The sequence below is a fragment of the Phodopus roborovskii genome, unplaced genomic scaffold (genome assembly GCF_943737965.1).
Source record: "Phodopus roborovskii unplaced genomic scaffold, PHOROB, whole genome shotgun sequence".
In the NCBI taxonomy this organism is placed as follows: Eukaryota; Metazoa; Chordata; class Mammalia; order Rodentia; family Cricetidae; genus Phodopus; species Phodopus roborovskii.
In genome coordinates this window covers 35,120,295-35,147,747 of record NW_026126418.1, presented here as the reverse complement: position 1 = coordinate 35,147,747, position 27,453 = coordinate 35,120,295, and the positions used below count along the sequence as shown (strand labels likewise).

Genomic DNA, 27,453 nt, shown 5'->3' with positions numbered 1-27,453 from the left:
ACAGAAGGACTATGGAAGAGCACTTACAACTCTCTGGTCCGTTCCATTTTGGAAGACACTCCAGGTTTTGCCCTGCTGTAGGTCAGACCAAAAGACACGACCTGTGACTGAATCAAAATCAAGAGCAACCACGAAAGAGACATCCTGGACCAGTGAGTAGATGTTGTGCATGTGAGCAGTGATATTGTCCACAATGATTTTGTCATGACTTGCTACAGCCAACAACAGACTTTCAGATGCTGTACAGGAAAAGGAAAAAAGAAACTGTCAATGACCTGAAAGGAAAACACATTTAGATACAATTAAAGGGTCTGTTCAACGTCCAACCGGTGGTACCAAGACACAAGAATTAATCTCTTCATTCTTAATCCCTGATCTTGTCAGAAGTTAAACTGGGTCATAGGACCTTAATTGCTCATTGACATTTATTAATAATTACATAGTTGTGTTCTGAAATAGCTTGCTTTCTTGAATCATTGCAGTGGGTATCCGAGTACCAGTCTGGAGTGAGCTGGACTTACAGTTATCCTTGTGCTGTTTTTACTGTTGTACTTTGCGCTCTACCTTAGCAGACTGTCTTCTACTTAAGCATTTAGCTGTAGCAGAGAGTTCTGCCTGTTTACTAATATTCCTTTCCCTCTTGTCTTTTTAGTTATGTGTTGTACCACACTTAGGTTGGCCTAAGAGTGCTCAAACACAGTTAGGTCCCCTGCCTCCACTGTAGCTACAGTAACCCAATGACTGAGTTCTGACCAATAGTATACCAGTAACAATGATGCATTTACTTCAAGATACATTCTTAAAAGGAAGATTGTTTTCCTTCAAAGGTAAAAGACAAGACTCATCAGATTTGGATGGAAACTTGATATTAAAATCAGTCAGTCCCCTGAACAGCTCTTATCCAGCTTAGTTGAAAATAAAGTCTGGTATTTTAAAGCAGAGCCTTATGTAGTTCAGATTTTCCTTGAACTCACTATGAAGTCCAAGCTGACCTGATCCTACCTCCCAAGTGCTAAAATAACAGACATATGCCACTATGCCCCGCAATGAGGAACCTTTAAATCTCCCTCTGTTGAATCACTTTGAAAGCAACTGGATCAATATTCTAACACCTAGTATATTAACATTTATATAGGTCAAAAGACATTAAATTAGCTGACTAGGAAGACTAGTCAGGTTAAATGTTGATCAACATTGCCAAATGCTTACACTCTGAGAGAAGTTATGAAATTCCCTGGAGTTAGTTCTCTTTTAAGCTTAATGATTACCTGTGACTTTGCAAGTCCGCCTGTCACTTTCCAATTTATATTCTGCATCACAAGTACACCGGAAGGAACCTCTCATGTTGACACAGTGCTGGCTGCAAAAGCCTGGACTATCACATTCGTTTATATCTTCACAGGTCTTGGTATCATTGGCAAGTTGGTATCCTGATGGGCATATGCATGTGGCTCCAAAGGGCCCTTGGATGCACTGATGAGTGCACCCACCATTAGAATGCAAGCAGCTGTCTTGATCTAGAATAAAGAGTCACAGGGTGGAAAGTCAAACACTCTTGCTTTACCCCCCCCCCACTATGATGCAGTCCTATGCCAACTTTAATGAGAGTTATTAAAAGCCACATTCTCATGGATAAACTGTTTAGTATTTTCTCTGAATTGCCTGTGGATAGATTATTCATTGGAACTGGACTCTACAACCTCTCTCCAGTATTTAGTGCTGTGAGAGAACCTTGGGAAAATATAGCTGCCACAAGAAACTGTCATTGATGAAGCAGAGAGATCATTGATGAAGCGTACAGAGAAATCTAACTTGCTCCCTCTGGAATTCCCCAATCTAACTGAAAGTGCAACAATAGGTCTTAAATGTTTCACAGAAAAAAGCAGGAAGTGGTCAAGTGGAGAAGACACAGATTTGCTAACACACCATCATTCCTTACTTTTAGGGCCAACATGGCAATGACTGAACCTGCCCAAAGCCAGGTCATGTGCCTGGGTATGCAAATACCCTCTATGGCCATGAGCACCACAACTTTTAAGGAGTCATAACACAGGACATGCACTAGAAGAGGAAGGCACAGTAATTAGTACAACTTCAGCATTTACATGACACAGGTGAAATCATAAGTCTAAACTATTTCACAGTCATACCTTGCTGTGGTTCATCTGAGAGTGAGCGTTAATTAAAGAGGAAAGAGAAGAGACAGTAATTAGGACCACATGCCAACCAGAACATTTTAATCACAACAAACACAACTCCCCAGATTTTGGTTGTTACGGGACAAGTACTGATTAAAGTTAGAAAAGTTCATGAGCACATTACTAAGAGATCTACATTTAATTTGATGATGTGATGTCTGCATTTCATTTCATTTTTCTAAACAGTGATACAAAAAGAAGGGGAAACACAGACACAAGTGTAAAGGACTTAAAGAGAAGTATTATGCAGTCATGATTTATTGGAATTTAATTATGAGGGCTATAAAGTCACAGAGGAACTAAAATCTCTCCCCAAAATACTATGTGCGAACTGTGACAGTGCTGGGTTACAGCAGACTCTGTCCAGAAATGCATTTATGGCAGTAAAATGTCAAGAAACTCACTGCAAAGTGGGGACTCATCAGTCCCATTTGGGCAGTCAAAGTTGCCATCACACAGGGCACTCATACTGATACAGATGTTGTAGCCTGGGCACTGCCACTGCCGAAAGGGACAGCGAAAAGGTGGGGCAGGGCAGTTCTTCTCATCACTATTATCCCTGCAGTCATTATCCCCATCACAGATCCATGGTCTGTAGATGCAGTTTCCATTGTCACAGAGGAAATGATATGGAGAACAAGTCTTATAAACACAGCCATTGTGCTCATCAGATCCATCGATGCAATCTGGATGTCTATCACACTCCCAGGTGTTAGGGATGCAGGTACCATCTCCTTGGCACTGAAACTCATCTGGGTGGCACATACCAGGAGGCCTGGTTGCTAGGAGGAACAAAAAGGCATATGCGTGATGCATGTGGGATTGCAATTTATGATGGCTTTTGTCATATAGATTGAGAAGAACTTATTCTGAACAAATGGTAGGTTTATAATAATGATCAATACCAAAGACTCAATACTTATGGATAAAATGATAGCAAATGTTCTTGCACACTGTGATACATAGAAGTATTTATGTGTGGGAGATTAGGATACACTCTTTCATTAAAAAAAAAGTACAAGTCAGGAAACTTCCTGGACTCTTCCTTCCTCTCAATAAGTTTACATATATACTTCCTTTTGATTCCTTAGGAATGTCAAAAATGCCAGTGTCCTAGCAAATGTTTGAAGATTTTGTTTGTTTGTTTGTTTGTTTGTTTGTTTGTGACATGGTTTTTCTGTGTAGCCTTGGCTGTCTAGAATATTTGGAGATTTTTTACAAATAAAATTCATTTCACACAAATAGTAGGCAAAAAGGGGGGAAATCATATTAACATAAGTCCCTAACCTGTAAATACGAAAAGAACAGAGACTGTCAGACTTGCCTTCTAACCCTTCATAGAAGTCACTTCTAAGGCTATCTGCCTGACCTTCCTTACCTTAGACCCGCTATAATCACTCTTCCTGGATGAATGAATCAGTCCCACATGGGCCCATACCATTTCTATTCCATAATTTGCCTTCCCAATTGAGATTTCAATGAACCGCATTCAGACAGGTAAAACAGATAAAGTCTAAGGACTTACATAGTGGAAAAAGAGAACTGACAACCACAAGATGTCCTCTGACATATATATTGTGCCATGTGTATGCACACACGTGCACCCACGAGAGAGCATGCAAACACACACACACACACAAATAAAATGTAATGGTGGATGTTCTTGGAATGTGAAAAATTATGAAAAATATCTGGATTTAACTATTTAAAGTATTCATTCATGTAACATTGGCTGCCTAACTACAAATCAATATACAGTAGTATTAACCCTGTAACAGTATTTTTCATATCATCATCTCATGAATGCTTCATGCTTTGTTTTCCCCTAGCTTGTCTGAATTTAAAAAAAAAAACTACATGGTAATATCCAATACTAAAATAAAGGGTTCCTGTGTGTAAGCATGCTCTGTGTATGTGGTACTTACGACAGCCTGCCTCGTCAGAGTTGTCCTTGCAGTCATAAACCCCATCACAGCGATATCTCTTGTGAATGCACGCACTGCCATCAGCACACTTGAATTGAGAACTTGTGCAGTTTAACACTAAAAAAGGAAAGAAAAAAAGTGTTTGAAAGTAACTCCAAGATAAACAGAGCACAAGTAAAGCTAAGCCATCCACTTACCGCAACCGGCTTCATCAGATCCGTCGACACAGTCCTTGTCCCCATCACAGACATAAAGCGGGCTGATGCATCGGTGGTCAGGGCAACGGAACTGTGTAGGCTGGCACGTCCCTGATGCTTCTAATGACATACAGAAACAAAGCCAAGTTAGTTCTGTTCAAGAACTTCCCTCAGTTCTACGTGCTCAGCTCCTTTAGATCAGCCACAACGTCAAAGTCAGCACAGTACGATAACTCAAAATGAGGATTGGGAATAAGAAGACTCCAGGGCAGGCAGAGCCAGTCTTGGAAAATGGAAGACATTCATCGTGGAAGCACCATTGTCTAACCTGGTGCTGTATCTCAGGAGTCTGTGACTCTACCAAACCCGAGCAACATGGTCAGCCTACCACATGCCAAGCAGCAACAATGCCGAAGACAGGTATACACGCTGCCCCATTCACTCCATAAAGCGAAGGAAAAGCACAGGCTCCTACAATCTCCTCTAAGAGGAAGAAAGTAAATCACCTAGTCCTGCAACCAATACAAGAATGTAGTTCGAGAACTCTGCTCCATCTTATTATTACCACTCATAACACTGAGATTTTAAAGGGGGGGGCTATGTCTTTGTTCTGTATTAAATGAAAATATGAAAAAACCAGATGTCTGATACTGCATAAAATGTTTGCATTTTTTACTTTAAAAAGTATATGTGTAACATGTGTGCATATATGTATATATGCATGATCACATATGCATGTTAAAGAGCACACTCATGTATGCATGCATGTGCACATATATGTATGCTCATGCATGTGAGAGCCAAAGTTTGATGTCATCCTCCATTGAGTGTGTCATCCTGCTTTCTCTGCCCTTTACTTACTGAAGCAATTTCTCTTGCCTCCCCCATAGCAGAGACTATGGGTACCACCACATGCAGCTCAGGTTTGTCTGCTTGTTTACCTGGATGCTGGACATATGTGTTGTGCTTTGATAAGGTTCAGTACCTTTAGGAGAAGCATCCGACATGTACCAGAGTACTTATACAGAGGTTGACAAGAAATATGGAATTTTAAGAATCCAAAGCCTATTGATGATTCAAATAATCAACTCAGAGAAAGCACCTCAAAACTCACCACAGTTCTTTTCATCTGATCCGTCCAAACAGTCGTTGTCTGTGTCACAGACCCAGTTTCTGGGGATACACATGTGGTTGTCACAGGTGAAGGAGGTGGATGGGCATGTAGAAGGTGTACTTGTGGGGCAGTTTTGCTCATCGCTGCCATCTATACAGTCATTGTGTTTGTCACAGCGCCACTGGACAGGGATGCACTGTCCACCACGGGCACAGGTGAAAGCCAAAGGTGAACAAGTATTATCTACAAAACACACACACACACACACACACACACACAAGGAGGTCATGACAAGGTTTGCTTTTATACATTTTTATGATTGTTCCTGTAGAGACCAAGTTCTCACCTTTCAATACAATGTTACACAAAGTAAAGAGACTTTGAGAGATAGGGGAAGGCTCAGACTCTGTTGGGTATAACCCTAGTCCGATAGGTACTGTCCTCCTACCATAATTTCAGGAAAATGTACAACTTTTCAAAGAACCTTTCTCCCGAAAAGTCCCAGTTATTACTACTACTGGCCTTATTTTAATACATGCTTCTTAAGACCTCAATGATTGTCCAATTTTTTTTTTAGTGGGATCCTTGGATACTGTAGGAATAATCTTTTTGAACACTGAAGAAGTATCACTCTGACTACTTAAATAAAAAGCTGAATGGCCAACAGCTAGGCAGACTTCCAGGCACAGAGGATGCAGGGAAGAAGGGTGGACAGAAGCAGGAAAGCAAGAAAGTGGGACTCACATGAGGTAAAAGAGCCTTGGGGCAATGCATAGATTATTATAAATGGGTTGATGTAAGTTACAGGAGCTATCTAAAAACAAGCCTACACTTGCAGTGATTTGGCAGCTGGCTGGTGGGACACTTGGGTCTTCTATAATGGTAATCAGGACTGAAAAAATCATGGATTAGAATATAATCAAAAGTGTGTAGAGATGGAAATCCATTCTATTCCAATGCATTTCACTCCAAAAACAGGGATAAAACACACATAGGACATGATGTTTTCTAAGGTTGCAAGTACTTATGGTAGTATTCTCTCCAGGACCCGGTTCATGCTAAGAACAGACTGAGTCCTGTCCTTAGCCCTGATTTGACTTTCTGAAGAACTTATCAAGGGAACAAATGTCAAAAGGAAAATATTGACAATAATCTAAACCACCCGTAACATTACCTGTGAATCCCACACATTGCTTCCTGTTAGTCTTTAAGGGACATTTTATGAATCTTATATTTTTGGTTTTGAGCCTACCCTTTAATGGCTGAGCCATCTTTCCAGCCCATGTTATGAATCTTGTACTCCCATGCACATAGCTCATGCTTTTATTATTGCTTGTATGACCACACCTCTGCTCTCTTCGCCTCCAGCAAACAGATACTTACTAAATGCTCCGCACTGATGTTCATCGCTGTTATCATGACAGTCATCCATTCCATCGCAGCGGAAGGAACTGGGCACACACTTGCCATTGTCGCAGGCAAAAGAATAGGAACCACACTGCTGTGTGGGTGGCTCACTGGCTGGATCACCCTCACATGTCATTTGATTCCTTTGAAGCTTCATCCCATAAGGGCATCCACACACCCTCTGGAAGTTTGGTACTGGGTAGCAAAAGTGGCTGCAATCCCCATTGGGATGGGTGGACTCGCTGCAGTAGTTAGACCCTGGAAATGCAAAATTGGCTAGATCCAATGATTTGTGCAGGGAAAACAGATTTTAAAAAGAAAGAAAAAGAAACCATTCCAGACCCAACAACAGTACAAAGTTGGAAATCCACGTACGAAGACCCCATTCCATTTAAATACAGAAAAGTGCTAAGATGTGTATTTCCAAGAAGCCAAACTCTTGCCATGTTAAACTATGTGGCTGATGGGAATACAGCACTATGTTGATGAAATAGTTGAAGAGAAAGGAGCCATCGAGTCAGAAAATTACGTCAATACAGTCCTCACCAGTCTGGAGGTCAGCATCATATGCTTTCACATGCATTATGCTCTCGATGCCATTTCGAATAACTATCATGTCACCACCATCTGATTTCCTGACTCGAATAAGAGCACCCAGTCTCCAGTCTGTTAAAAACACATTATCTGAGGAGGAAAAAAAATAATTGGTATTTCAGTCACAAACTGACGAAATGCAATAGGCTTACATGAATGCAATGGTCCAAGAACCCATCTGTCATCTGTAACCATTTTGTCTTTGGAAGTCCATACTTTATTGATATCATAGCTCAGGTTGAGGTAGATACATAATGGCATTTTGTAGTAATTGGGCTTAAATGTCCATAGATTAAAAATAAACATAAAAAAGAATCTTAAGGTTGAGTTCTTAGCTCATATCTGCATGAGAATAACTACTATTTGTTAGACCCAATTTTAATAAGAAGCTGTAAAGGAAAAGTACAGATGTCATCCCCCAAAACATAAAAATATCAGGCACATGTCTTTAGTCCTAGCACTCAGGATGCAGAGGCAAGAGTATCTTGGTGGGTTCAATGCCAGCCTGGTCTACAGAGTGAGTTCCAAGACAGGCCCCAAAGGTACTCACAGAAACCCTATCTCAAAAAACAAAACAAAAATAAAAATATCAACAATCCTAATAATTTACATTTCAGCAATGACTTCATATAATGCAAGGCCATAACTAACTAGAACATAAAAATATATGCTTACAATGTCACCCCTGTTATGAAATCATTTCCTCATCTGTGATCCACACTGTGGGGGGGGGGGTCGTCATTGAAATCACTAAATCTTATCTCCCTTTCTTGCAAATTTCAGTTTCACCATTCAGGAAAGTATCTCATTGTATTGAAATAGATAAGTTCTGTGCAGTATATAGTCAAAAAACAAACAAACAAGCAAAAAAAAAAAACTACCTGGTCTTTCACTAAAAGGTTAATGAGGCTAGGCATGGTGACATTCATATATTTCTAAGACTGAGGTAGAAAGATCATGGGTTTGATTGAGTGAGCCTAGACTATATAGGAAATTTAATTTTCAAAGAAAAAGAAAGGAAAAAGGAGAAGTTCACAACACAAGTCAGAACTGATAGAAACGAATATTATTTGGGGAATATAGTGTTGTTCTCATGATTATGCACTCAATATTTTTCATAGTTAAACCAAAAGATGTCCAAACATCCTAGAATTTTTTAATGTTCCTGTGTACTAGTAAATAACTTATCCGACAATATTTGAAAGGTAGACTAAATATATGAGGGTGGACTGTTTATAACTCACTCCTCTCATCAAAAATCTCAGGGCATTTTTAAAATACCACACACTCCACTGATAGACAGCAAGATAGGATATTCCGTATATCTGCCCACTCTAGTTTGTCTAAGGCACTATGCTAAGTATTTGAGCAGGAGGTTTCTACAGAGACACAACTCACTTAATCTCAGGGCTTTTGATAGCTCTATACCTAAGGTGACAAATTATAGTTGGTCATGTATAGCCAGGATAGATTTCAATCTCTTCTCATTCTCTTGGCCTAGCACTTTGGGTACACTTTGTCCATTTGGGCAAAGTCTCACTATTCAGTTGATGCTGATTTTGAACTTGATCTGTAGCCCTAGTTTGGCCTCATGGATTTTCCTTCTGCAGCACTCTGAATATGGAGATAACAGCATCATAAGACCAGGGCTAGCATTTGTGTGCCATGCACAAACCACACAGAACCTTGTCACAGGAATAAACAAGCCACCTGTTTTATTTTGCATGGTCTTGCTATGCAGGCTAGCAATGGCTTGAATATGTGGCCTGGGCCTCTTTCATGGTGATGGTCCTGCATCAGCCTCTCAAGCAAGTGTGTGCCACCAAGCCTGGCTCACCAGATTAAATTCTTATTCTCAGCAACTCAAGTCACAGAAGTATGTCTCCACTGAAGAAGGTAGTTTGTCCACAATCATGGTGGCTATTGTTTCCCACAATTCTGTACCTCTCAGAAACCTTTACTAGCAATGTATTGTATTGAAATATGAACGAAAAAAACAATAATGCCTTTTATTCTTCATGAGTCGTATTTTGGAATGGGGATAGAGTTTTGTGGCAAAATATACTCCTGGAATGTGTAAGACTATTAGCCTAATTTTAAATTCCAAGCACAAAACATCACATGCTTTTTATTCCTTCAGAACGTACCTTTAAAAATGGCAAGCCCAAATGGATGTGTCATCTGATCTACATGGCCCAGTCTTTTTCTATCGAAACCATCAAAGGTGCTGTGTTCAATTTTATCAAAAAAGGCATCTACCCAGTACAATCGTGAAGCACTACAAGAAAAAAAAATATTATCTAACACCAAGAAATGAGCGGTGTCCTGGATACTGAGAACATTATGAGTTAACTTTTTACTAAAACATTAGTTGTATGTGACCACAAACTCAGTATACTTGCAACTTGAAATCTTTGAATCAAGAAATCTGCTTTCCTTCTTAATAAATAAACCACAATGTTGATGTTAATGTTTAAAAGACTGAGTAAACTTCTGTCCATAAACTACTTTAATAATACATATTCATAAGCTCATTTGCCTTATTCCTAGATAGGCAAACTCTTGAGAACCCCCAAAGCATATATAAACAAATAGATGCTAGTTGATTAATTTAGTATTCAAAATTCACTTGCTGACTAATTCCTATCCTTAAGATGTCTCTCTAAGAAATTTAAACACAATCTATCTCCATTTCATCAGCTCCAATAGCTGGAACTTCATCCATCTTGTCATTCCGCTACTTCTAGAAAATTTCTCAGAACACTTATGAATGCCACCAGCAGCTGGCCAATTGTGTTTGGATTCTGTATCATTCAACATCTATCACATATCACCTGTTAGTGACCAAAAAGTCTCAGAAGGCATTCTTTCCTTTTATCCTGCAATGTGTTCAGTTTAATGGAACTGTTACTCAGTATGCCTCCTCCAGGCTCTACAGTGATGAAGATTCACATGGTATCTACTCACCTCCAGTCGATGGCCAAGCCATTGGGCCACCCCAGACTACTGTTGACTATAGGCATTATGTGAGATCCATCACTCCATGCTCTCATAATTTTAGCAGGTCGTTGCCAATCACTCCAGAATATAAATCTAGAAAGTGGGAACAAATCCAGGAGGCAAACATTAGAACAAACTGATGACTTAGAGTTACAGTTGATTTTACTCTCCACACATGCAGTCAGATTTGGCGTATTTAATTCTAAATATGTGATCACAGTCACAATTATAAATGACATTAGAATGGGCATCCAGGACAAAAAAATGACTAGACTTTAGGCTCTAAAAATTATGTAACCCAAAATAATCTTTAAAAAGAGTTTATGGTTTATGCCAGGAATGGTGGCACATGCCTTTAATCCCAACACTTGGAAGGCATCCTAACCTACATAGTGAGTTCCTCCATAATGAGCTACATAGTGAGACCCTGTCTCAAAAGACAAAATAAATAGTATTTGATTTTTGGGGGTTTTTTAATCTTAAAACCATCTAGCTGGGATTAAACATCCAGAACCCAAATAATTCTCTATTCATTTTATAGAAAATTTATAAATTTACAAAAAAAAAATTAAAGGTTAGAGAGATGGTTCAGGGATCAAGAGTATTGGCTCATGAGACCTGGAGTTCAAATCTTCTTCTGACCTCTAGACCACTTACAGGCATTCTCACCTGCACATACAATACATACAACACACACACACACTCACACACACACACACACATTAATCTAACCCGAAATGACATCTTTTTCTTTTATGTTTTTCAAGGAAAACAGCCCTGCTGTCCTGAAACTCACTCCGTAGACCTCTACCTCCCAACTCCCAAGTGTTGGAATTAAAGACATGTACCATTATATCCAGCATCTTCATCTCTTTCATACAAGCTCTAGGAATCAAAACCAACCCTTTCCAAATGTAACTTCCTAAAATGTGATGGCTTCATAATATTTTTAAAAAGAAAGAAAGGAAGGAAGAAAGAAAGAGAGAGAGAGAGAGAGGAAGGGAGGGAGGGAGGGAGGGAGGGATGGAGGAAGGAAGGAAGAAGAAAAGAAAGCTTTCAAAACAAAACAAACGATTGAGGTTATAGACACTACCAAAAAAAAAAAAAAAGGGATAAAGTTTATAAAGAAAACTGAAAGTATAAGGTGACCACCGACTCTGTTGGGGTGGGGAGCTGTTCCTGCCTGGCCTAGAGCTTGACAACAGACTTGGCCCTTCACAGGCCACTGTACCTCATTTCATCATAGACACAAGTTGAATACTGTAGACTGTTCTGTTTCCTTCTGTCTAATGTTAGCACAGAAAACAGGGATGTGAATACAAGATGATCCTCCACCCCCACCCCAGCCCCACCCCCACCCCTTAGCAAAGCTTCAAATCAATACATTAAAGGAGGGCAAGAATTGCATCATTTCTCGATCATTTCTCATACATCAAAGAAGGGCTTTTGCTCTGGTTTGGGGCTTTTTGTTTGTTTGTTTGTTTGTTTGTTTCATTTTTGAAGGAGATAAGATGATCAAAAAAGCTTATGCCAAAGATTTGAAATTGAAGGTGAGGTGTGCAGTCTGATCCACAAGTATGTATGGAAGGATACAGCGATTCCGAGCTCTCACATACCCAGCAGTAGGATGCACCACAATGGACCTCGGGTTGTTTAGATTGCTGATTATCTGTCGTCGGGACTTATCAGCCAACCTCATGACACTGACACTCTTTAGTCCTCCATCTGTCCAGTAGAGATTTCTTGAAATCCAGTCAAAAGCCAAACTTTCAACATTTCCCAACCTGTTTGCCGTGAGAACTTCTTTTCCTAGAATTAAAGATATAATCATATTATTTAAGACAAACTTCTCAACTGCTGCACATTTCAATGTGGGATGAAAGGGCATACATATTTTAAAAACACGTGTGGAATTCTTTAAAGGGAAAAAAAAAATCTGCAAACTGCTGAGCAACAATGAGATAAACCTAAAATCTATCCCTTGCCCACAGTTTGGATCTCAAAAGAACTGGCTCTGAGTTCACTCCCAGAACACGTGAGAGAGACAGATACCTGAACTCACCTATTACCACTCAGAGACGGCTCTGAGCTGACACTGCCAGGTACAGTCGGGGGTAGCTCACAGGCATTACCGCCCAACCCTCCTCTAGCAGGCTTGTACAGCCACAGGTAGCCAGGATTGCCAAGGAACCAGGAGAGCTGGTTACATGAGAATTTCTTTCCCTGTGAAAACCTGGTGGCTCTCTTCTCTCCAACTCATTGAAAATAAAGCAATCACATAATAAAAAGAAAAGCTCTGGTTCTGACAAGTCAGACTACTAAATAGGAGTGGTCTTCTGTGTAAATAAAAAGATTTGTTGCTTGAGTACTCACCAGGAACTTCACATGGATTCACTCATCCTCATGGGTATATGGAGTGGTGATTACTACTGTGCCTGTTCTACAGAGGATCATATTGGGATGTGGCAAATGAAGCATTGGAACGCAGAGAGAAAGGAGGAAGAAATGGGAGTCTCCTATGCACAGTTTGATGATGCATGGCAACCTAAGGGTTCCCATGGAAGCAGAGAGAGGGAGAGGATTCTGCTTGCTCTTGCAGCTTAGCTAGGGGCTAGAGAGTTAGTGACAGAGACTGAAGGATGCATAAGTCAATGGACCAGCAGGATGGAGCTCCTAGGACTCTGTCTCAGTCTGAGCCTGGGGGGGGGGGGGGGATTGTATGAGACCATAACCCCAGCACTTGTGAAATGGATGCAGGAGGGCGGCTGTGAGTTTGATAGCATGGATCAAGACCAGATGGGACTGCACAGTAAGAACATGTCTACAAAAAACTTACAAGTAAATATGATCTCATTTATAACTTGTTTTGAAAATAGAGGCGAGATAATAGGGTAGTTTGTCCCTGTTAACCCGGAGTTCAGGAAGCTGAAGCAGGGGGATTCCAGAATAGGGAAGGGCAAACCCACAATTTTTTTTAAAGCAAACAGAATGAGTAATTGGTAGTATTGGAGGGGAAAAAAATCAAATATGTCAACACACACACACCCTCACCTGTGCCATCAATTTTTTGCTTATAAATGATGTCTTTTGCTACATCTGAGAAAAAGATGGTGCTGGACTGAGCATCAAAATCAATTCCAGCAAAGTAGGAGGGACTCCCAGTGATAGGAACCATGACATCTTCCTGGGTGGAGAGGGTGAATGGGATCCCTCGCACAGCCGTTTTTGATGAAAAGAGCAGGAAGTTCCGAACAGCTGTAGGAAGAGGAAAGAAATAGTAATGTCAGCAACAATGCAGCCCAATCCTGTTCAGAGACAGTTGCTTATATGTTCATTATAATATCTGACATATAACAGGAAACCATAGTCTAGAAGAAAAGGGATAAGTAAAATTAATGGTCACACAGTGTTAGTCTTTGCTTTTCATTATTGCATTTTTATGCACAAATATCATGTACATCCACCCCCCCATCTTTTCTTGTGTTTGAGGGCAGGTAAGGCCAGAGGGGGGTGTGCTAACCCTTGCTATTCCCCGAGTCTGAACCTGGAGCTCACCATTTTTAGACAGGCTGGCAGCCAGCAAACCCTAAGGACCCCCGTGTCCCTGACCCTCTCACACTCTCCCAGTGCTGGAATTACGAGCACTCAAGGCAATATCCAGAATTTTTACAAGGCCGCTGCAGTCCTAAACTCAGATCTTTATTCTAGCATGGGAAATGAGCCATCTCCCCAGGCCCTCATTATAATCTTATTTCTTCCTAAGACATTTAAATTTATTCTTAGGGTCTATTCCTATGCCCAGACTGAGCATATACACAGTCCAGTGATAGAAATATTACCTAATGTGTATAAGCACTAAAAACAGCATGTGTCCATACAGTGAAGTTTAAAAGTAATTTCCTGCCAAGTGGTGATGGCACATGCCTTTAATCCCAGCACTTGGGGGCCAGAGGCAGGCAGATTTCTGTGAGTTTGAGGCCAGACTGGTCTACAGAGTGAACTCCAGGACAGGCTCCAAAGCTACAGAGAGAAACCCTGTCTTGCTGTCTTAGGAGGTTTAAAAAAAAAAAAAAAGAGTAATTACTATGTTCTAATATAAAAGTGCCAAGAATTCTACACCAAAAACCTTACTACACTAGGAGAGGGGGCAGAATAGTCTTCTTTATACCAAGGGAATCCAGGGCTACATAGACAGACCCTGTCTTGAAAAAAAAAAAAAAAAGTAAGTAGATAAGGTCAAAAATAATGGGAGACACAGCCAAAATAAAGATAAAAACTATAGAAATTTAAAATCATTAGACAATGTACTGTTTTTTAAAACACATTATCTATGAAGTTGATCACAGCAGAGTAGAGTTATCCAAAGAACAAGAATAGGTCAACCGGATGAGGAGAGTCATGAAAGGGAAACGAGCAACAGGGTTAGTGGGGTGCACCATCAGCATGGTTGAACAGAAGTGCAGACAACCCCAGAAATCAGCGGTCTCAGGAGAACCAGGAGGAAGAGAGCATGGAAGAGACAAGAACTATTTTGGAACAAAGCAACAAGGCCGGGTGATCAAGGAATCATTCACAGGAATTGGTTACTTCCCACCCCATCAAAATTCGACAGGCACAGCACAGGACCCAGCACTGGGGGGGGGGGGAAGAAATATGGAGAACCCACAAAGGTGGTACACATCAGTGGCCTTAGCACTCAGGACTGAGACAGGAAGACCATGAGTTGCATGGAATCTAAAGGCCATATCTAATCATTCTTGATAATAAAGGCGGGCACAATTTCAGGGGAATAGATCAAAAAAGTCCTGAACAATGAACCAAAGGAGAATCTCAATCTTCAATTTGACTGGTTCCGTACACAGAGAACACTGCACCCTTCTTAGAAAGAAGAGTTCTAACTGTGGAGTTGGCCCAGTGCAGAGGAAGTGTCGCTGGGCAGAAGTATGCTCACACAAACCATATGGTGTCTGCTACTGGAAAGGCAGGTAAGGCAAATTTCTTACCAACACAGTGGCGCTCATCAGTGTCCAGTTCAAAGCCGAATTCACACTTGCAGCGGTAGCCCAGGCCACCATTATCTGTCCTGTGACTGAGCACACAGACCTGCTCACATCCCCCATTGTTATTTCCACATGGGTTGCTGGCTGGGGGAAGCACACAAATAAAGATGCATTGAGAAAAAGAAAATGATTCAAGACACACACACAACCTTTTGGGGAATCTCCAGTGGCTACAGCTTCAGAGCCATTACTCCTACTCACCCCTGCACCTCCATTCTTAAACTGACAGTGGCATAATTGGGGGTCCTGCAGTGTATAAACTGTGAGATTATTTTTCTGAGATGCTTATCAGTCTGCTAGCTAGCCTCCAGTATATAATGGCTTCAATTCAGAAGATACCCAAATAATTTATCTCATTAAGTATTTTTACTATTACATAGTTAGTGCATATTTTGCAAGTACGTGTATCACCAGTAACTTTACGAGAGAAATAGTATTATCGTTGCTGGTTCTAACTGAGCACTTAGCTTAAAACAGATCTGGTTCCAAATCCTATGTGTCTGTCACACAAACTCATGTATGCCTTACAATAGCTCACGGTAGCCTGTGCAAGGATGCCAACACTAATTTGCTTTGTCTGCATTATAAATCTTATTTTTTGTTTATTTTATGTATATGAGTGTTGGCCTGCATTTATGCACCATGTGTGTGTGGTGTCCAAGGATGCCAGAAGAAGGTATCAGATCCCCAAGAACTGGAATCGCACACTGTTGTGAGCCATCATGTGGGTGTTAGCATAAGTCTCTTCACTGCTGAGCCCCTCAGCTTTTTAAATTGTCTTCTGAACCTTTGACTTGTTCTTATCAAACTCCTTCCCTCTCAACTGTGTTGATTTTATCTGGTCCATGACAGCCCTAATGCAAACCAAGGAACAAATGCAAAACATATTCATCAAAGTAAAAAAATGAAGCTGACACTACATCAATCACATGAGCACTTAGTGGTGATAGGTTTCTCCCAGTAGAGGATATAGAGGTGGCTGGCATAGTTCCTTTGCTTTTGTTAGCACCAAGCCCCTGGGTGGGAATCAAAAATCGTCAGTTCAGGAACTGTCCCCTACCTCTGTGATTGTAACTACATGTGTGATCTTTACAAGGTTCCACTCTAGACAACCTTCATATTTGAACAGCACCCAGATCTCATGAAGTGCCTCATCATTCATTAGCTCCAAGACTATTAGAAACCCTTTCTTGTACCAAGTAAGGTTATCGTGGTCCAGAGCCTTACCATTGGGTTGCCTGAGGGCATGGTAAACTGTCACTCCATAAGGCCTCCCAGAAGACTGGTGGTACACCTGAGGGTTGGTCTCTGTGAATTTGTTTGCTTTCATCACAGCCAGCTTTGTCCAATCAGTAAAGAACACAAATTCCTCAAACAAGCTTATTCCAAAAGGATGGGGGACAAGGGCGCCTCCGCGAGCTACTGTCTTCCTGTTAAAAAAGGATAAGTGCATGTGTCATACCGTTGTTGCCTATTTTTATTTTAGCGAAGGGGTAATTTGTTCAGTTGAATGTCTAAAATCCTAAATTTCTTCTTTTTATAATATAGAACAGGGTGCTTTAGGTAGAATTTTGTTTCTTGAAAAAAAACAAAAACAAAAAAAAAAAAAACAAGTGAGACAAATACCAGTCTGGAGTTGTAGGTAGCTCAGAGGTGGAGAGTGCTTCCCACCATGTGAAGTGCGCACTCACCACCAAAGCAAACGAAAGGAGGAGTGGGAAAAGAGAGAAATCAATCCTCCAGCTCGCTCTACATCCCAGGGAGCAATGACTGCTTGCTTTCACACTTGCCCTTCACACTTGCCTCACATACGAAAGCTAAGATGTGAGACGGTATTTTAAACTCCATACAGGTATGGAAGCAGTCAGATCAGAAATCTGAATGATGTTCCCAACAATAATTCCACAACTAGGAGACGAGACAATGGAATGCAGGGGTGAGTGCCTGGCAAACACCCAGGGCTACCACTGCTGTAGGAAGCAGTCCACAGATCATAACTGTAGCAGAAACACAATCTGATTAAACACAGGAAAGAAGTGGGCTGGACAGTGGTTCTGAAGGAAAAACTATTGTATGGAGGAGAAATGTTGCCAGGCCCTGAAAACAGGGCTCTTGGGGCTCTTGGGGGGGGGGTGCACAATACAAATAACAATGATAATAATTTTATTAAACTGCAGGTTACTGATCAAGCTCTCATTTCACAAGCCAGTATTTTAATTCTATTCTCTCAGATTCATACAGTTTCACCAAAGTTCATATCAAGCCATTTTTTAAAAGGCTCACCTTTGAACTCCATCGTAGGTTACAGTTTCAATGTAGTCATACCGAGAGTCTACCCAGTAAACTCGCTTGGACACCAGATCCAGAGTGATCCCAGCAGGCCACCCCACTTTTGTCTTTACCAGATCCTTCCGGTTGCTGCCATCCATGAAGGCCCTTTCCACCTTGGGTTGCCCAGAAAGGCTTGCCCAGTCTGAGAAAAATAAATAGCTACAAAAGAAAAGCAGAAGATGAAAAAGTCTGTTTTGTAAGTTTACCTTAGCCTCCCTCCTGAGGAGGTCTAGAACATTTGGTGTTTAAACCTGAAAGAAAGATTGGTGCGCTGTGTTGGTTCATACTATCATTCAACCCAGAGGTTGAGGGCAAACCAAACTACTTAGGACATCGGTCTTCCCCCTTTAAAAACCCTGTCAGCTGGTTCACATTCAAGGCAACCCCTTAACATTGGTGGAGCATACTAATATTGTATTGTAATAATTAATTAAACTAACCAGAGCCTACAGACAGTTCACACCACCTATCAGGTATCATCTCCGGGACACTACAAGGTGTGCTTGGATTGCATGTCCTCATATGGACTTACTTTCAGCTCATATTATATAGCCTTCTGTATACTTAATCTTTATATACATACATATATATATACACATGGACTTATAACTGCTAAAGCCTCTAGGCCTAGGAACCTACAAGCATGGGCTCTAGAGTATAGAAGCGGGAGAATTCAGAATTCACCTCCAGTGAACCCAGTGGGAGTTAGATGTTTAGGAGGAAGAGGTATCGCCTGACATCACTTACCCCACAGTTGGGTCTACAGCAATTCCTCTAGGACGGCCCAAGTTTTCAGTTATGAGAGTAATGCGTTGACTTCCATCCAAGTTAACCATGTCAATGCGGTTGACTTTTGTCTCTACTAGATAAAGTTTATTATTAATCCAGTCCACAGCCAGGTTCTCTGGAGCTTCAACAGAAACATTAAGGATTTCTTGGATATTTCTGCCATTTATGTCTATGGAAAAAACCTGGGGGGAAAAAAGCCACAATCAATAAATATACTTCCTAGCCTGAGCACAAACCCTGTTTTCATATACTTCACTTAGTGTATATATTTTGTTTGAATCAATTACCTTAACCTTAAAAACAGCTGGCTATTATATTTTACATTGTGAGTTACCAGGAGAAATGGATTTTGTTCAGATTACATAAACAGTAACACATAGTTGGGTTCTGTAGAGTTTTTATTTTTTTTTTTAAGTCTACTTTTTTTTTTCATCTTTGATGTAGGTTTTCAATGAAGATGATGGTGGTCTGTTTTATTTTAGTTTTGTTCAAATCGGAATTGCTAAAGATCAAAATACTTCATGTTGTGTTTCTCCCTTAATTTGAACCCTATAAAGGAACAATTGGCTTCATATTAACAAGAAATGGAACAAGAATAAGGAAATAAAATCCCATGACTCTTCAGGAGTTTCTAAAATATGTTTTAAGAATCTGAATCTGACCGGGTGGCGGTGGTGCATGCCTTTAATTCCAGCACTCGGGGGGGGGGGGCAGAGACAGGTGGATCTCTGTGAGTTCAAGGCCAGCATAGCCTGAGTTCCAGGACAAGCTCCTAAAGCTACAGAGAAACCCTGTCTTGGAAAAAAAAAAAAAAAAGGTAACAGTAATAAAATAAAGAGTAGCGGTTCAGTGCAGAGTGAATCTGTATTATATTCAAAATTCTAACAAAAGCAATCTTACTTTCTAAGTATAACAATGTAATGAAATTTCGGCCATCATAGAAAAAACCTTCCAACCCTTGATTGAACAGTTCCATGTACAAACTGAAGGGTTTTTAAAAAAAAAAAAAAAAATCTGATTTTTATCATGCAAGTAAGCAAGAGTACTTTTTAAATTTAATGATCAAATTTCAAAAATCACTACTAAATATCTATCTAGTATTGGAAAGTCTATGATTTCTTTTAATTATCCTTTTGGACTCCTTTAGGAATAAAATTAAAAGTTGCTCAACTCTAATCCAAATAATAGCTGTCTTTGTCTCCCAGGTCACATGTAACAGTATAGCATGGAAAAGGTGCTGATTAACATAAAATATCTCAAGGGCCTTTTTTGTCAGAAAACAAAGGAACTTTCCCCTCCTCTCCCCCCAAAATGAAAAGCTATCAACACTTTGTGTTTTAGGTTCTGTACACCCTTGAATTTTCTACTTACCTTATCCTGCATGGGGTCTGTCCAAAAGACTCTTTGCTTCTGATAGTGAAAATCCACACCCATAGCCTGTCCACGGTTTTTAGACTCTACTAGAATCTGGAAGTTTCTTCCATGAAGATCTCCAATTAGTAAATCCCGACCATTGGAGAAGATAATGGAGGCTGCGCTGACTACAAGGGAAAGGGAAGAAAGCAAAACCGGTGAAGGACAACCCATGTCAGCCACTGCTGGCCCGGTGCAGTTAAGAGTACAGCAAGTCCCCAAAATCAAATGTACCTTCATGTTCTGTTAAATGTAGAATGCATTTTAAAGACTCTGGGAATGTATGGCTCTCGTGGGTCCACATCTACACTACATACTCCCAAATATGCAAAATAACAGGAAGAAATCACTGACTGAGTCTTAATTTGTACTAGCTTAAAACATGTTTGGCTGGTTTAAAGTTATGTATGTGCAAGGCTGGAGGGATGGCTTGGTGGTAAAAAGCACTTCCGAGGAACCTGAACTTGATTCCAGCACCTTCCTGGCAGCTCAGAACCGTCTGCATCTCCAGTTCTTGGTTTTCGGACTCCCTCTTCTAGATTCCTTGGATACCAAAGGTGCATTTATTGTACGGACAAACATAAGCAAAGTATCCATACACATAAAAATACATAATTCATTATAAAAAGTTACTGACGCAGGGAGTGGTGGTTCATTCCTGTCATTGCACTCAAGAGGCCGCAGAAGCAGGAGGACTACCCAGAAGTTAGAGGCCAGCATGTGCTACACTGTGAGTCCTGGGCCAGCATGTGCTACACAGTGAGTCCTGGGTCAGCATGTGCTACACAGTGAGTCCTGGGCCAGCATGTGCTACACAGTGAGTCTTGGGCCAGCATGAGCTACACTGTGAGACGCTGGCTCATAAATTTCAACCAAAAATAATAACAATCAAGAAGTAATTAACCTAGAACATAAGTGACATTTTTAAAATGCAGAACCGCATGCATAGTTTACTAGTACATGTTAAAATAGGATTCAATATCTATAATTGTACTTTGGGTTTTGCATTTGTAAGTTTTCTGATGAAGCAAAGGAATTATTTGGGGGAAAGGAAATACACTTGGAAGAAAGAATCAAGGATGGAAGGATATATTTATACATGTATTAAATGTTCTTAAATCTTACATGAACATATTTTGATTTTGCTGTCTGGATACCAGTTGGTCCAGGTTAGCCCAGACTCACTAGCTCGTAGAACTCACACATCCCAAAAGACAAAACGTAGCTAAAATTTAACATTCACAAAAACTACAAACCAAATTTAGTATGTTCATTTTGAAACTCTAAGTTACTTCTACACATAATTTTTAACACATAACTCTTACTCTACAGTAAAAATTAATTGATTAGGTGGTACAATGGCCTGGGCCAGTAAAGAGGCTGTTAAAATGGCTGAAACTCGCAACACTGGGGAACAGAGCGGACAGAATTCTGAGTTCAAGGCCAGCCTAGTCTGCAGGTGAGTTCCAGGACAGCCAGAGCTACACAGAGAGCCGTTGTCCCAAAAATAAGCAAGCAAACAAACAACAACCAAAAAAGGAAAACCAACCCAAAAATAAATAAATAAATAAACAGAAACAAACAACAACAACAAAAAAAAAAAAACCTCTATCTTTGAGTGCATGCTTCAGGCCTTAGATTCAATACTTGGTACTGAAAAAGTGTAGGGAGAGAAAAAAGAACATGAGAAATATTCACCATTAATACAAAAATTGGACCTTAATAATATACAATTAAGGCTTATCTTTTCTTCCAGGCCACAAGGCCACCTCCACTCCTTGACAATAAAGCCTTGCTGTGGTCAGAAATGCTGTTATTTCTTCTTTCACCAGATAAGGAAGGGAAATACCAGAAGACAACCGACAGAGATGTAAGAGTCAGATACTCACAGGAATCATTGGCTTTGCAATGTTGCCCACGCTCCAAGATGTACCCTTCCTCACAGAGACACTGGTGACGGCCTTGTCGGTTTTCACACTTCTGGTCACAGGTTCCCCATATCTGGCAGTCATCAAAATCTGCCACATGAGGGAAAAAAAAGTTCATAATCATGTTCATCAGCATTTCTAGGGATTCCCCAAAAAATATTGAATACTATGTCCAAGAATATCATTACATGCTTACCCAGAGAAATAAACAAAAAAACAGTAAGGAGAAAATCCATAAGCATTTTATATAGGAATGCTCACTTAGACAAACGGTGACTGTCATTGTACTCACACACTCACATTACCATATCTCATTACTACTATTAATTAATATTGGCTAACAGGATTCACACATTTTGATAAAAATGCTTCCCTTGAAAACTTATCGTTTTTCAATAGTAACCAATCATTTGTTCCTAGTTTCCCAGTCTTGTCTGCCAATTTGAAGTCCTCAATAGCTACATGATTACTAATTACAAGAGTGAAGATACAGGAATATTTGCACTTTCCAGAAAGTTCTATCGGGCAACACTATTTTTGTATGTGTTAGACGACCCCTCATGAAAATGGTCTGTGACTGCAAATAAAGTATTTAGGAATTTCTGTTTATCCAGATCTTTGTTTTGACCTCAAAGTCATAAGTAACAGTAAAATTATCTTCTTTATTCCTTAATCATTCATACATTTTAAAAATGTTTGTTGAATGTCCCTTACATAAAAGATATGCAAAGTCACACAAAGCAATGTCCATTCTTTTGACAAAGAATTTTATTGTAAAATACTTTCTTCAAATTATAAGTTTTGAGGGATGCACACATGTCCTTGGTAGGCTGGCATATTTAAATACCCGTCATAACCGTGACTCCCCAGCTATCTAACAGTGAATTCCCTCATGCCCTTTGGCATTAGAAAAGCATAAGTGATCATAATTTCTTATTTGTTTATTTATTTAATTTGTTTTATTTTGTTGAGACAAGGTCTCTATGTATCTCTGGCTATCCTGGGCTGGCATTAGAGGGTATCACTATACCCTATACCCACCTACCACCTATTTTTTTTTATGTTGCTGTGTGTGTGTGTGTGTGCGCGCGCGACATTGTATGTGTGTGAAAGTCAGAGGACACTATGATTAAATTCAGGTCATCAGTCTTGGAGACAACCACCTTTACCCACTGAGCCATCTCACAGGCCCACCATCTAATTAAGATTGCAAAACGAAGGGTCTAGGTCAGATAGCAGCAGGAGTATGGATGCTGCCAATCAGAAGGAGACTAGAGCTGGACATCTGAAGTACAAATGCCCTTCCTATCACCTTGTTTTGAATGTATTTCACATGTGGATATTTGTGTAGGGTTACAACCATTTGCAATAACTGGATATTATATTCTTTGCCACTCACCAGTGCCAGTCAAGACAGGACTACATCATGGTAAGAAACCACCAGAACAAAAAAAGATTGAACTATTTAGATCCCTACTGTGGAAAATGGAGATTAATTAAACATCTGTCATCAACCGAATAAGATAAGAAAATGAAAGTAGAATGGGGGACTGTCATGAAACTAGGAAAGACGTGGACCTGAAATACAGCCTATGCCCAGACCTCTTCACATTTATCTATTTCTCTTCCATTCTTAGTCTTTGCCCCCCACTCTTACCAACAAATACTGCTTTGACAAATTTCAAAAATCCTTTTTGGCTTAGAACGCGTAAGATACCTCTGTCTGGCTGTGTGAAACCCTGCATGCTGAGTGACCTCTGTGCCCTGACCCTGCAGCACAATGTCATTCTGTCAACAAACAGCATGTCCTGTCAATCAGAAACAATGAGCCCAGTAAACTGTTCCTGGATGCCACAGAAACTCCACTGCCAGGTCAAGACTACCAGAGGCCAACGAACGGTGGAAAGACACCAGATTCCATGTCAAGATTACTCCATTTTATTCTTGATTATTACAGAGCCATCCAGTGGAGAGACAGGTCGAAGAAGGCACCTAACACCTGAAGTCTCTGTAATGAGTCAGCCGTGCAGAGAGCAAAAACCATGCAGAGGATTTATTGAGTTGAAATGCTTGAGAGAACAAACTAAAACAATTCTCCCAAAACCTCAACTCAGATTAAACAAGTGTGTATCTGGTTTCATAATGTCCTGTTTAAACTGGAGTTCACAAAGAGAAAAACAGTCATCTCTGAAATGAATATGGAGGAGTTTATTTAGCCAGCCTCAGAACTCAGAGTTAAATCATGCATTCATGAATCCTTGACAGGGAAGGTCACAGAAAAGGCCCTGCAGGTGGCAGGGGGCCTTCCAGTCACAAAGGCCCTCAAATGTAGACTTTTGAGCTTATCTCTAAATGAGGTTGCCTGTAAGAATGTCCCAGAAAGAGACTTTGGGGGGGGGGGGCTGAAGGATGATGTCCCCTGGAATTTAAAACTGTTCCCTCGCTGTTCATCCACGATGTTTCTATTGTGCTTCAGCCTGACTGTGTTTGGATAAACCCTAAAACCTGCCAGCACCATGAGGAAGTTTTTCTGCATCACAACATGGGCAGGCTATGTGTAAAACTTTATGACTCAAAGCACGTTGCAATGTCAGCTTTTCACTTCTCAACACACAATAGAAATGGAAGACACTAGAGCCTCTGACATTTAAGAAGCTCAATCCAGAGTTACACATAGGAAACACAGGAAATGTGCTACGTGGATGAGAGGGAGGAAAAAAAAAATCTAAGAACAGGTTGTGGGCGGCACCAGACAGGACACACTGTAAAAGCAAGTCACTCAGGTTTCCACAGCAAGGCAGCTGACACCAACCTCCATTACACCCCACTCCAACCCTACCCCGCTTCCCTGAACTGCCCCCCCACTCACCCCCAGCCCCCACCCTCTGGCCACTTGCTTTGGGGATTGTGAAAGGAAGAAAGGAAAGCTGATGTAATACTGAGAATGTGGCTTCTGGTATTTCTCTTGGAATTCTTTTGCAATTGAGAGAAAAGGGAAATAAATGCCTAGGGAAGAAAAAGCTGGGAAATGGGATTGGCAGCAGCAATGCTGGCAGCCAAGGGAGCAGAGGAGCCTGACACTTGCCAAAGTAAAGGGGCAGCCTCACCCCACACATGAGCACTGCCCCAGGAAATGGAGTGCCTCTCAGAGGGATGCTGGGACATTGATGGAGAAGTCTATCTTCCAGATGAAGAGGGGCCTGTGTGTGTGTGTGTCTGTGTGTGTGTGTGTGTGTGTGTGTGTGTGTGTATCTGTGTGTGTGTGTGTGTGTGTGTTTGCACAGTTAACCCTTAACTGCATCCCAAGGCAATGAGAATAAACATAAGAAAACATCTCAGTTTCAGAGTATATTTTATCTGCAAAAATGTCTTGAAAGTACATAGAGCCTCAAAATCACTACTAGATGAAGGTCAAGGATGATCTTTAACTCCTGATCTTCCTGCCTCAATTTACCAAGTGCTAAGATAAAAGGTGTGAGAAATTGCACAAGGAGATCCATTTTATTTTAATACTTAAGACTAACTATAGGGAGCTGGAGGTTAAGAGCACTGGCTACTCTTCCATAGGTCCTGAGTTCAATTCCCAGCAACCACATGGTGGCTCACAACCATCTGAAAGGAGATCTGATGCCCTCTTCTGGTGTGCAGGTGTACATGAAGACAGAGCATACATAAAATAAATTAATCTTTAAAAATTTTTAAAAAGACTAACTATATACTTACCTAAGAGGGACAATTAGGCCATAGACATACCTTGGGATATGGTCCTGATTTTTAAAAAACTAAAATTTGATGTGCATCGTAGTACATACTCTCAGAACTCAGTAGGCAGAGGCAAGAGGAGAAATAGATAAATAAATATACAAAACTGCAACATTACTTCAGATATCACAGGGATAACTTCCTTGGATTATTTTACTGAATATAAAAATTCAGCATTTGACAGCATTTCCCCCTTTAAGAGACAAGCTCCGCCCATTCCCACTCTTGCCCCTCCTCTCCCCCCTCCCCCCCTTCTCTGAGGAAGCAGGTCTGTCTCTCCGGTTCTGTTTCTCTCTTTGATTCTCTCTCCCCTCTCCCCCTTCCATTTCACACTCCCTTCCCTTCCTACCCTTTCCAAGTTGAATCTGCAAATGTATCAAAATGACCATCTGACTATGGATAGTTACTAAGATAATATTCAATAGCTGCATAGTTATGTTCTAACCCAACGCTGATAGTAAAAAGCAAATGTAACTTCACTCGGTTTATCCAAATTCAACATTTTTGTTGTTGTTGTTAAATTGGAATAAAAATTTTAGTTTTTTTTTTCCTCAGAAGAAATACTTTCCTAAAGCAGAGTATATTTATTTATTTATTTATGTGTATGTGTGTGCTCACACACATGTACACATGCCACAATATGTGTATGGAGGTCACAGGAAAGCCTGCAAGTGTTGAGTTGCTCCTTCCACCATGTGGTCTGGAAAGGGAACTTAACTCAGCAGCAAGCAACTCCACCCCCCCACCCCTGCCCGAAGAACCACTCACTGCTCCTTAAAAGGTTTCCTTGTGCTCGTTCTCAGTGTCTGAAAATCAGCGTGGCCCTAGCTTATGGTTATATGCGTGTATAGGAATGGATTTGAAAGGCTATGAAAAAGAGACCGTGTGTGGGGGAAGGAGGTATTGTGAGGGCTAGGCATAAAACAGGTTAAGAGGGTACGGAAGCATACACTAAGAGTTCAGGGCGATGGATGGGAAGAGAGTGGAAGGAGGACCGATAAGAACAAATCTTGTCTGAAAACGCCAACCCCATAGTATTCAAGCTAACTTCAAAAAGAAAGCCAGCCTGGGCATATTCTGGTGGTGAAAAGGTGCACATCACTGGTCAACACCATTCTCCAGCTTGTCACTTCACAAAAGCCTCAGGGCAGAAACTGCCCAGGTTACAAGAGTTTGCGGTCCCTCTGGTACACTCTGATGAAACACATGGAGCTCCTAGCTGCCACTTACCAATGCAGGTACGGCTGTCATTGATGTTGATGATATGGCTTGGGGGACAAAAACATTCTCCTCCAAATGGTGTCTGGTGGCATTGGTATTCACAGTTTAAGACCGAGCAGATACCCGTACCTAAACAGAAAAGAAAAGAAACTGCTAAGTGGATAGAATACGGGTAACTTTGATGGACAAGAGTAAGTTTGCCTAAGAACTTCCATGCAGTAGAGCAAGGAAACCAGCCACCTTGCTGCAAATATTATGTAGCAAATGCTTCATTTGTATTCCTTAAACCTTTTGTTTGAATATTATTTATCAACTACTGTTATGTGTGGGGTGTAAGTGGCTACCAGTTGGCTCTTAGTACCATTCATAAAAAATGGAGTCATAATGTTTGGTTCTGCTAACTTGATTGGCTTCAAATAGAATGGTTTCCGGAGATTAGTTTGTTTCTTTCTGTTATCTTCTAAATTATTACATATAATTTGTTTATTCTTTTTTGGGAGGTTGGGGTTTTTTT

At 40.6% G+C, this 27,453-nt stretch overlaps 1 protein-coding gene across 1 annotated transcript in view; it reads right to left on the bottom strand.

The window, feature by feature from the left end:
- The window catches only part of Lrp2 (LDL receptor related protein 2), a 145,728-nt gene that overhangs the window by 73,337 nt on the left and 44,938 nt on the right, over positions 1–27,453 (bottom strand). The window contains exons 9-27 of the mRNA XM_051184531.1: positions 26,949–27,068; positions 21,918–22,046; positions 19,987–20,156; positions 18,574–18,797; positions 17,779–17,985; positions 16,723–16,925; positions 15,439–15,579; positions 13,487–13,690; positions 12,052–12,244; positions 10,403–10,528; positions 9,583–9,713; positions 7,388–7,525; positions 6,818–7,099; positions 5,435–5,677; positions 4,321–4,440; positions 4,124–4,240; positions 2,603–2,980; positions 1,269–1,517; positions 28–239 (exon numbers count right to left, since the gene is read on the bottom strand). Of these exons, the coding sequence (XP_051040488.1) occupies positions 28–239; positions 1,269–1,517; positions 2,603–2,980; positions 4,124–4,240; positions 4,321–4,440; positions 5,435–5,677; positions 6,818–7,099; positions 7,388–7,525; positions 9,583–9,713; positions 10,403–10,528; positions 12,052–12,244; positions 13,487–13,690; positions 15,439–15,579; positions 16,723–16,925; positions 17,779–17,985; positions 18,574–18,797; positions 19,987–20,156; positions 21,918–22,046; positions 26,949–27,068 (3,587 nt within the window). The remainder of the gene's footprint in view (positions 1–27; positions 240–1,268; positions 1,518–2,602; positions 2,981–4,123; positions 4,241–4,320; positions 4,441–5,434; positions 5,678–6,817; positions 7,100–7,387; positions 7,526–9,582; positions 9,714–10,402; positions 10,529–12,051; positions 12,245–13,486; positions 13,691–15,438; positions 15,580–16,722; positions 16,926–17,778; positions 17,986–18,573; positions 18,798–19,986; positions 20,157–21,917; positions 22,047–26,948; positions 27,069–27,453) is intronic.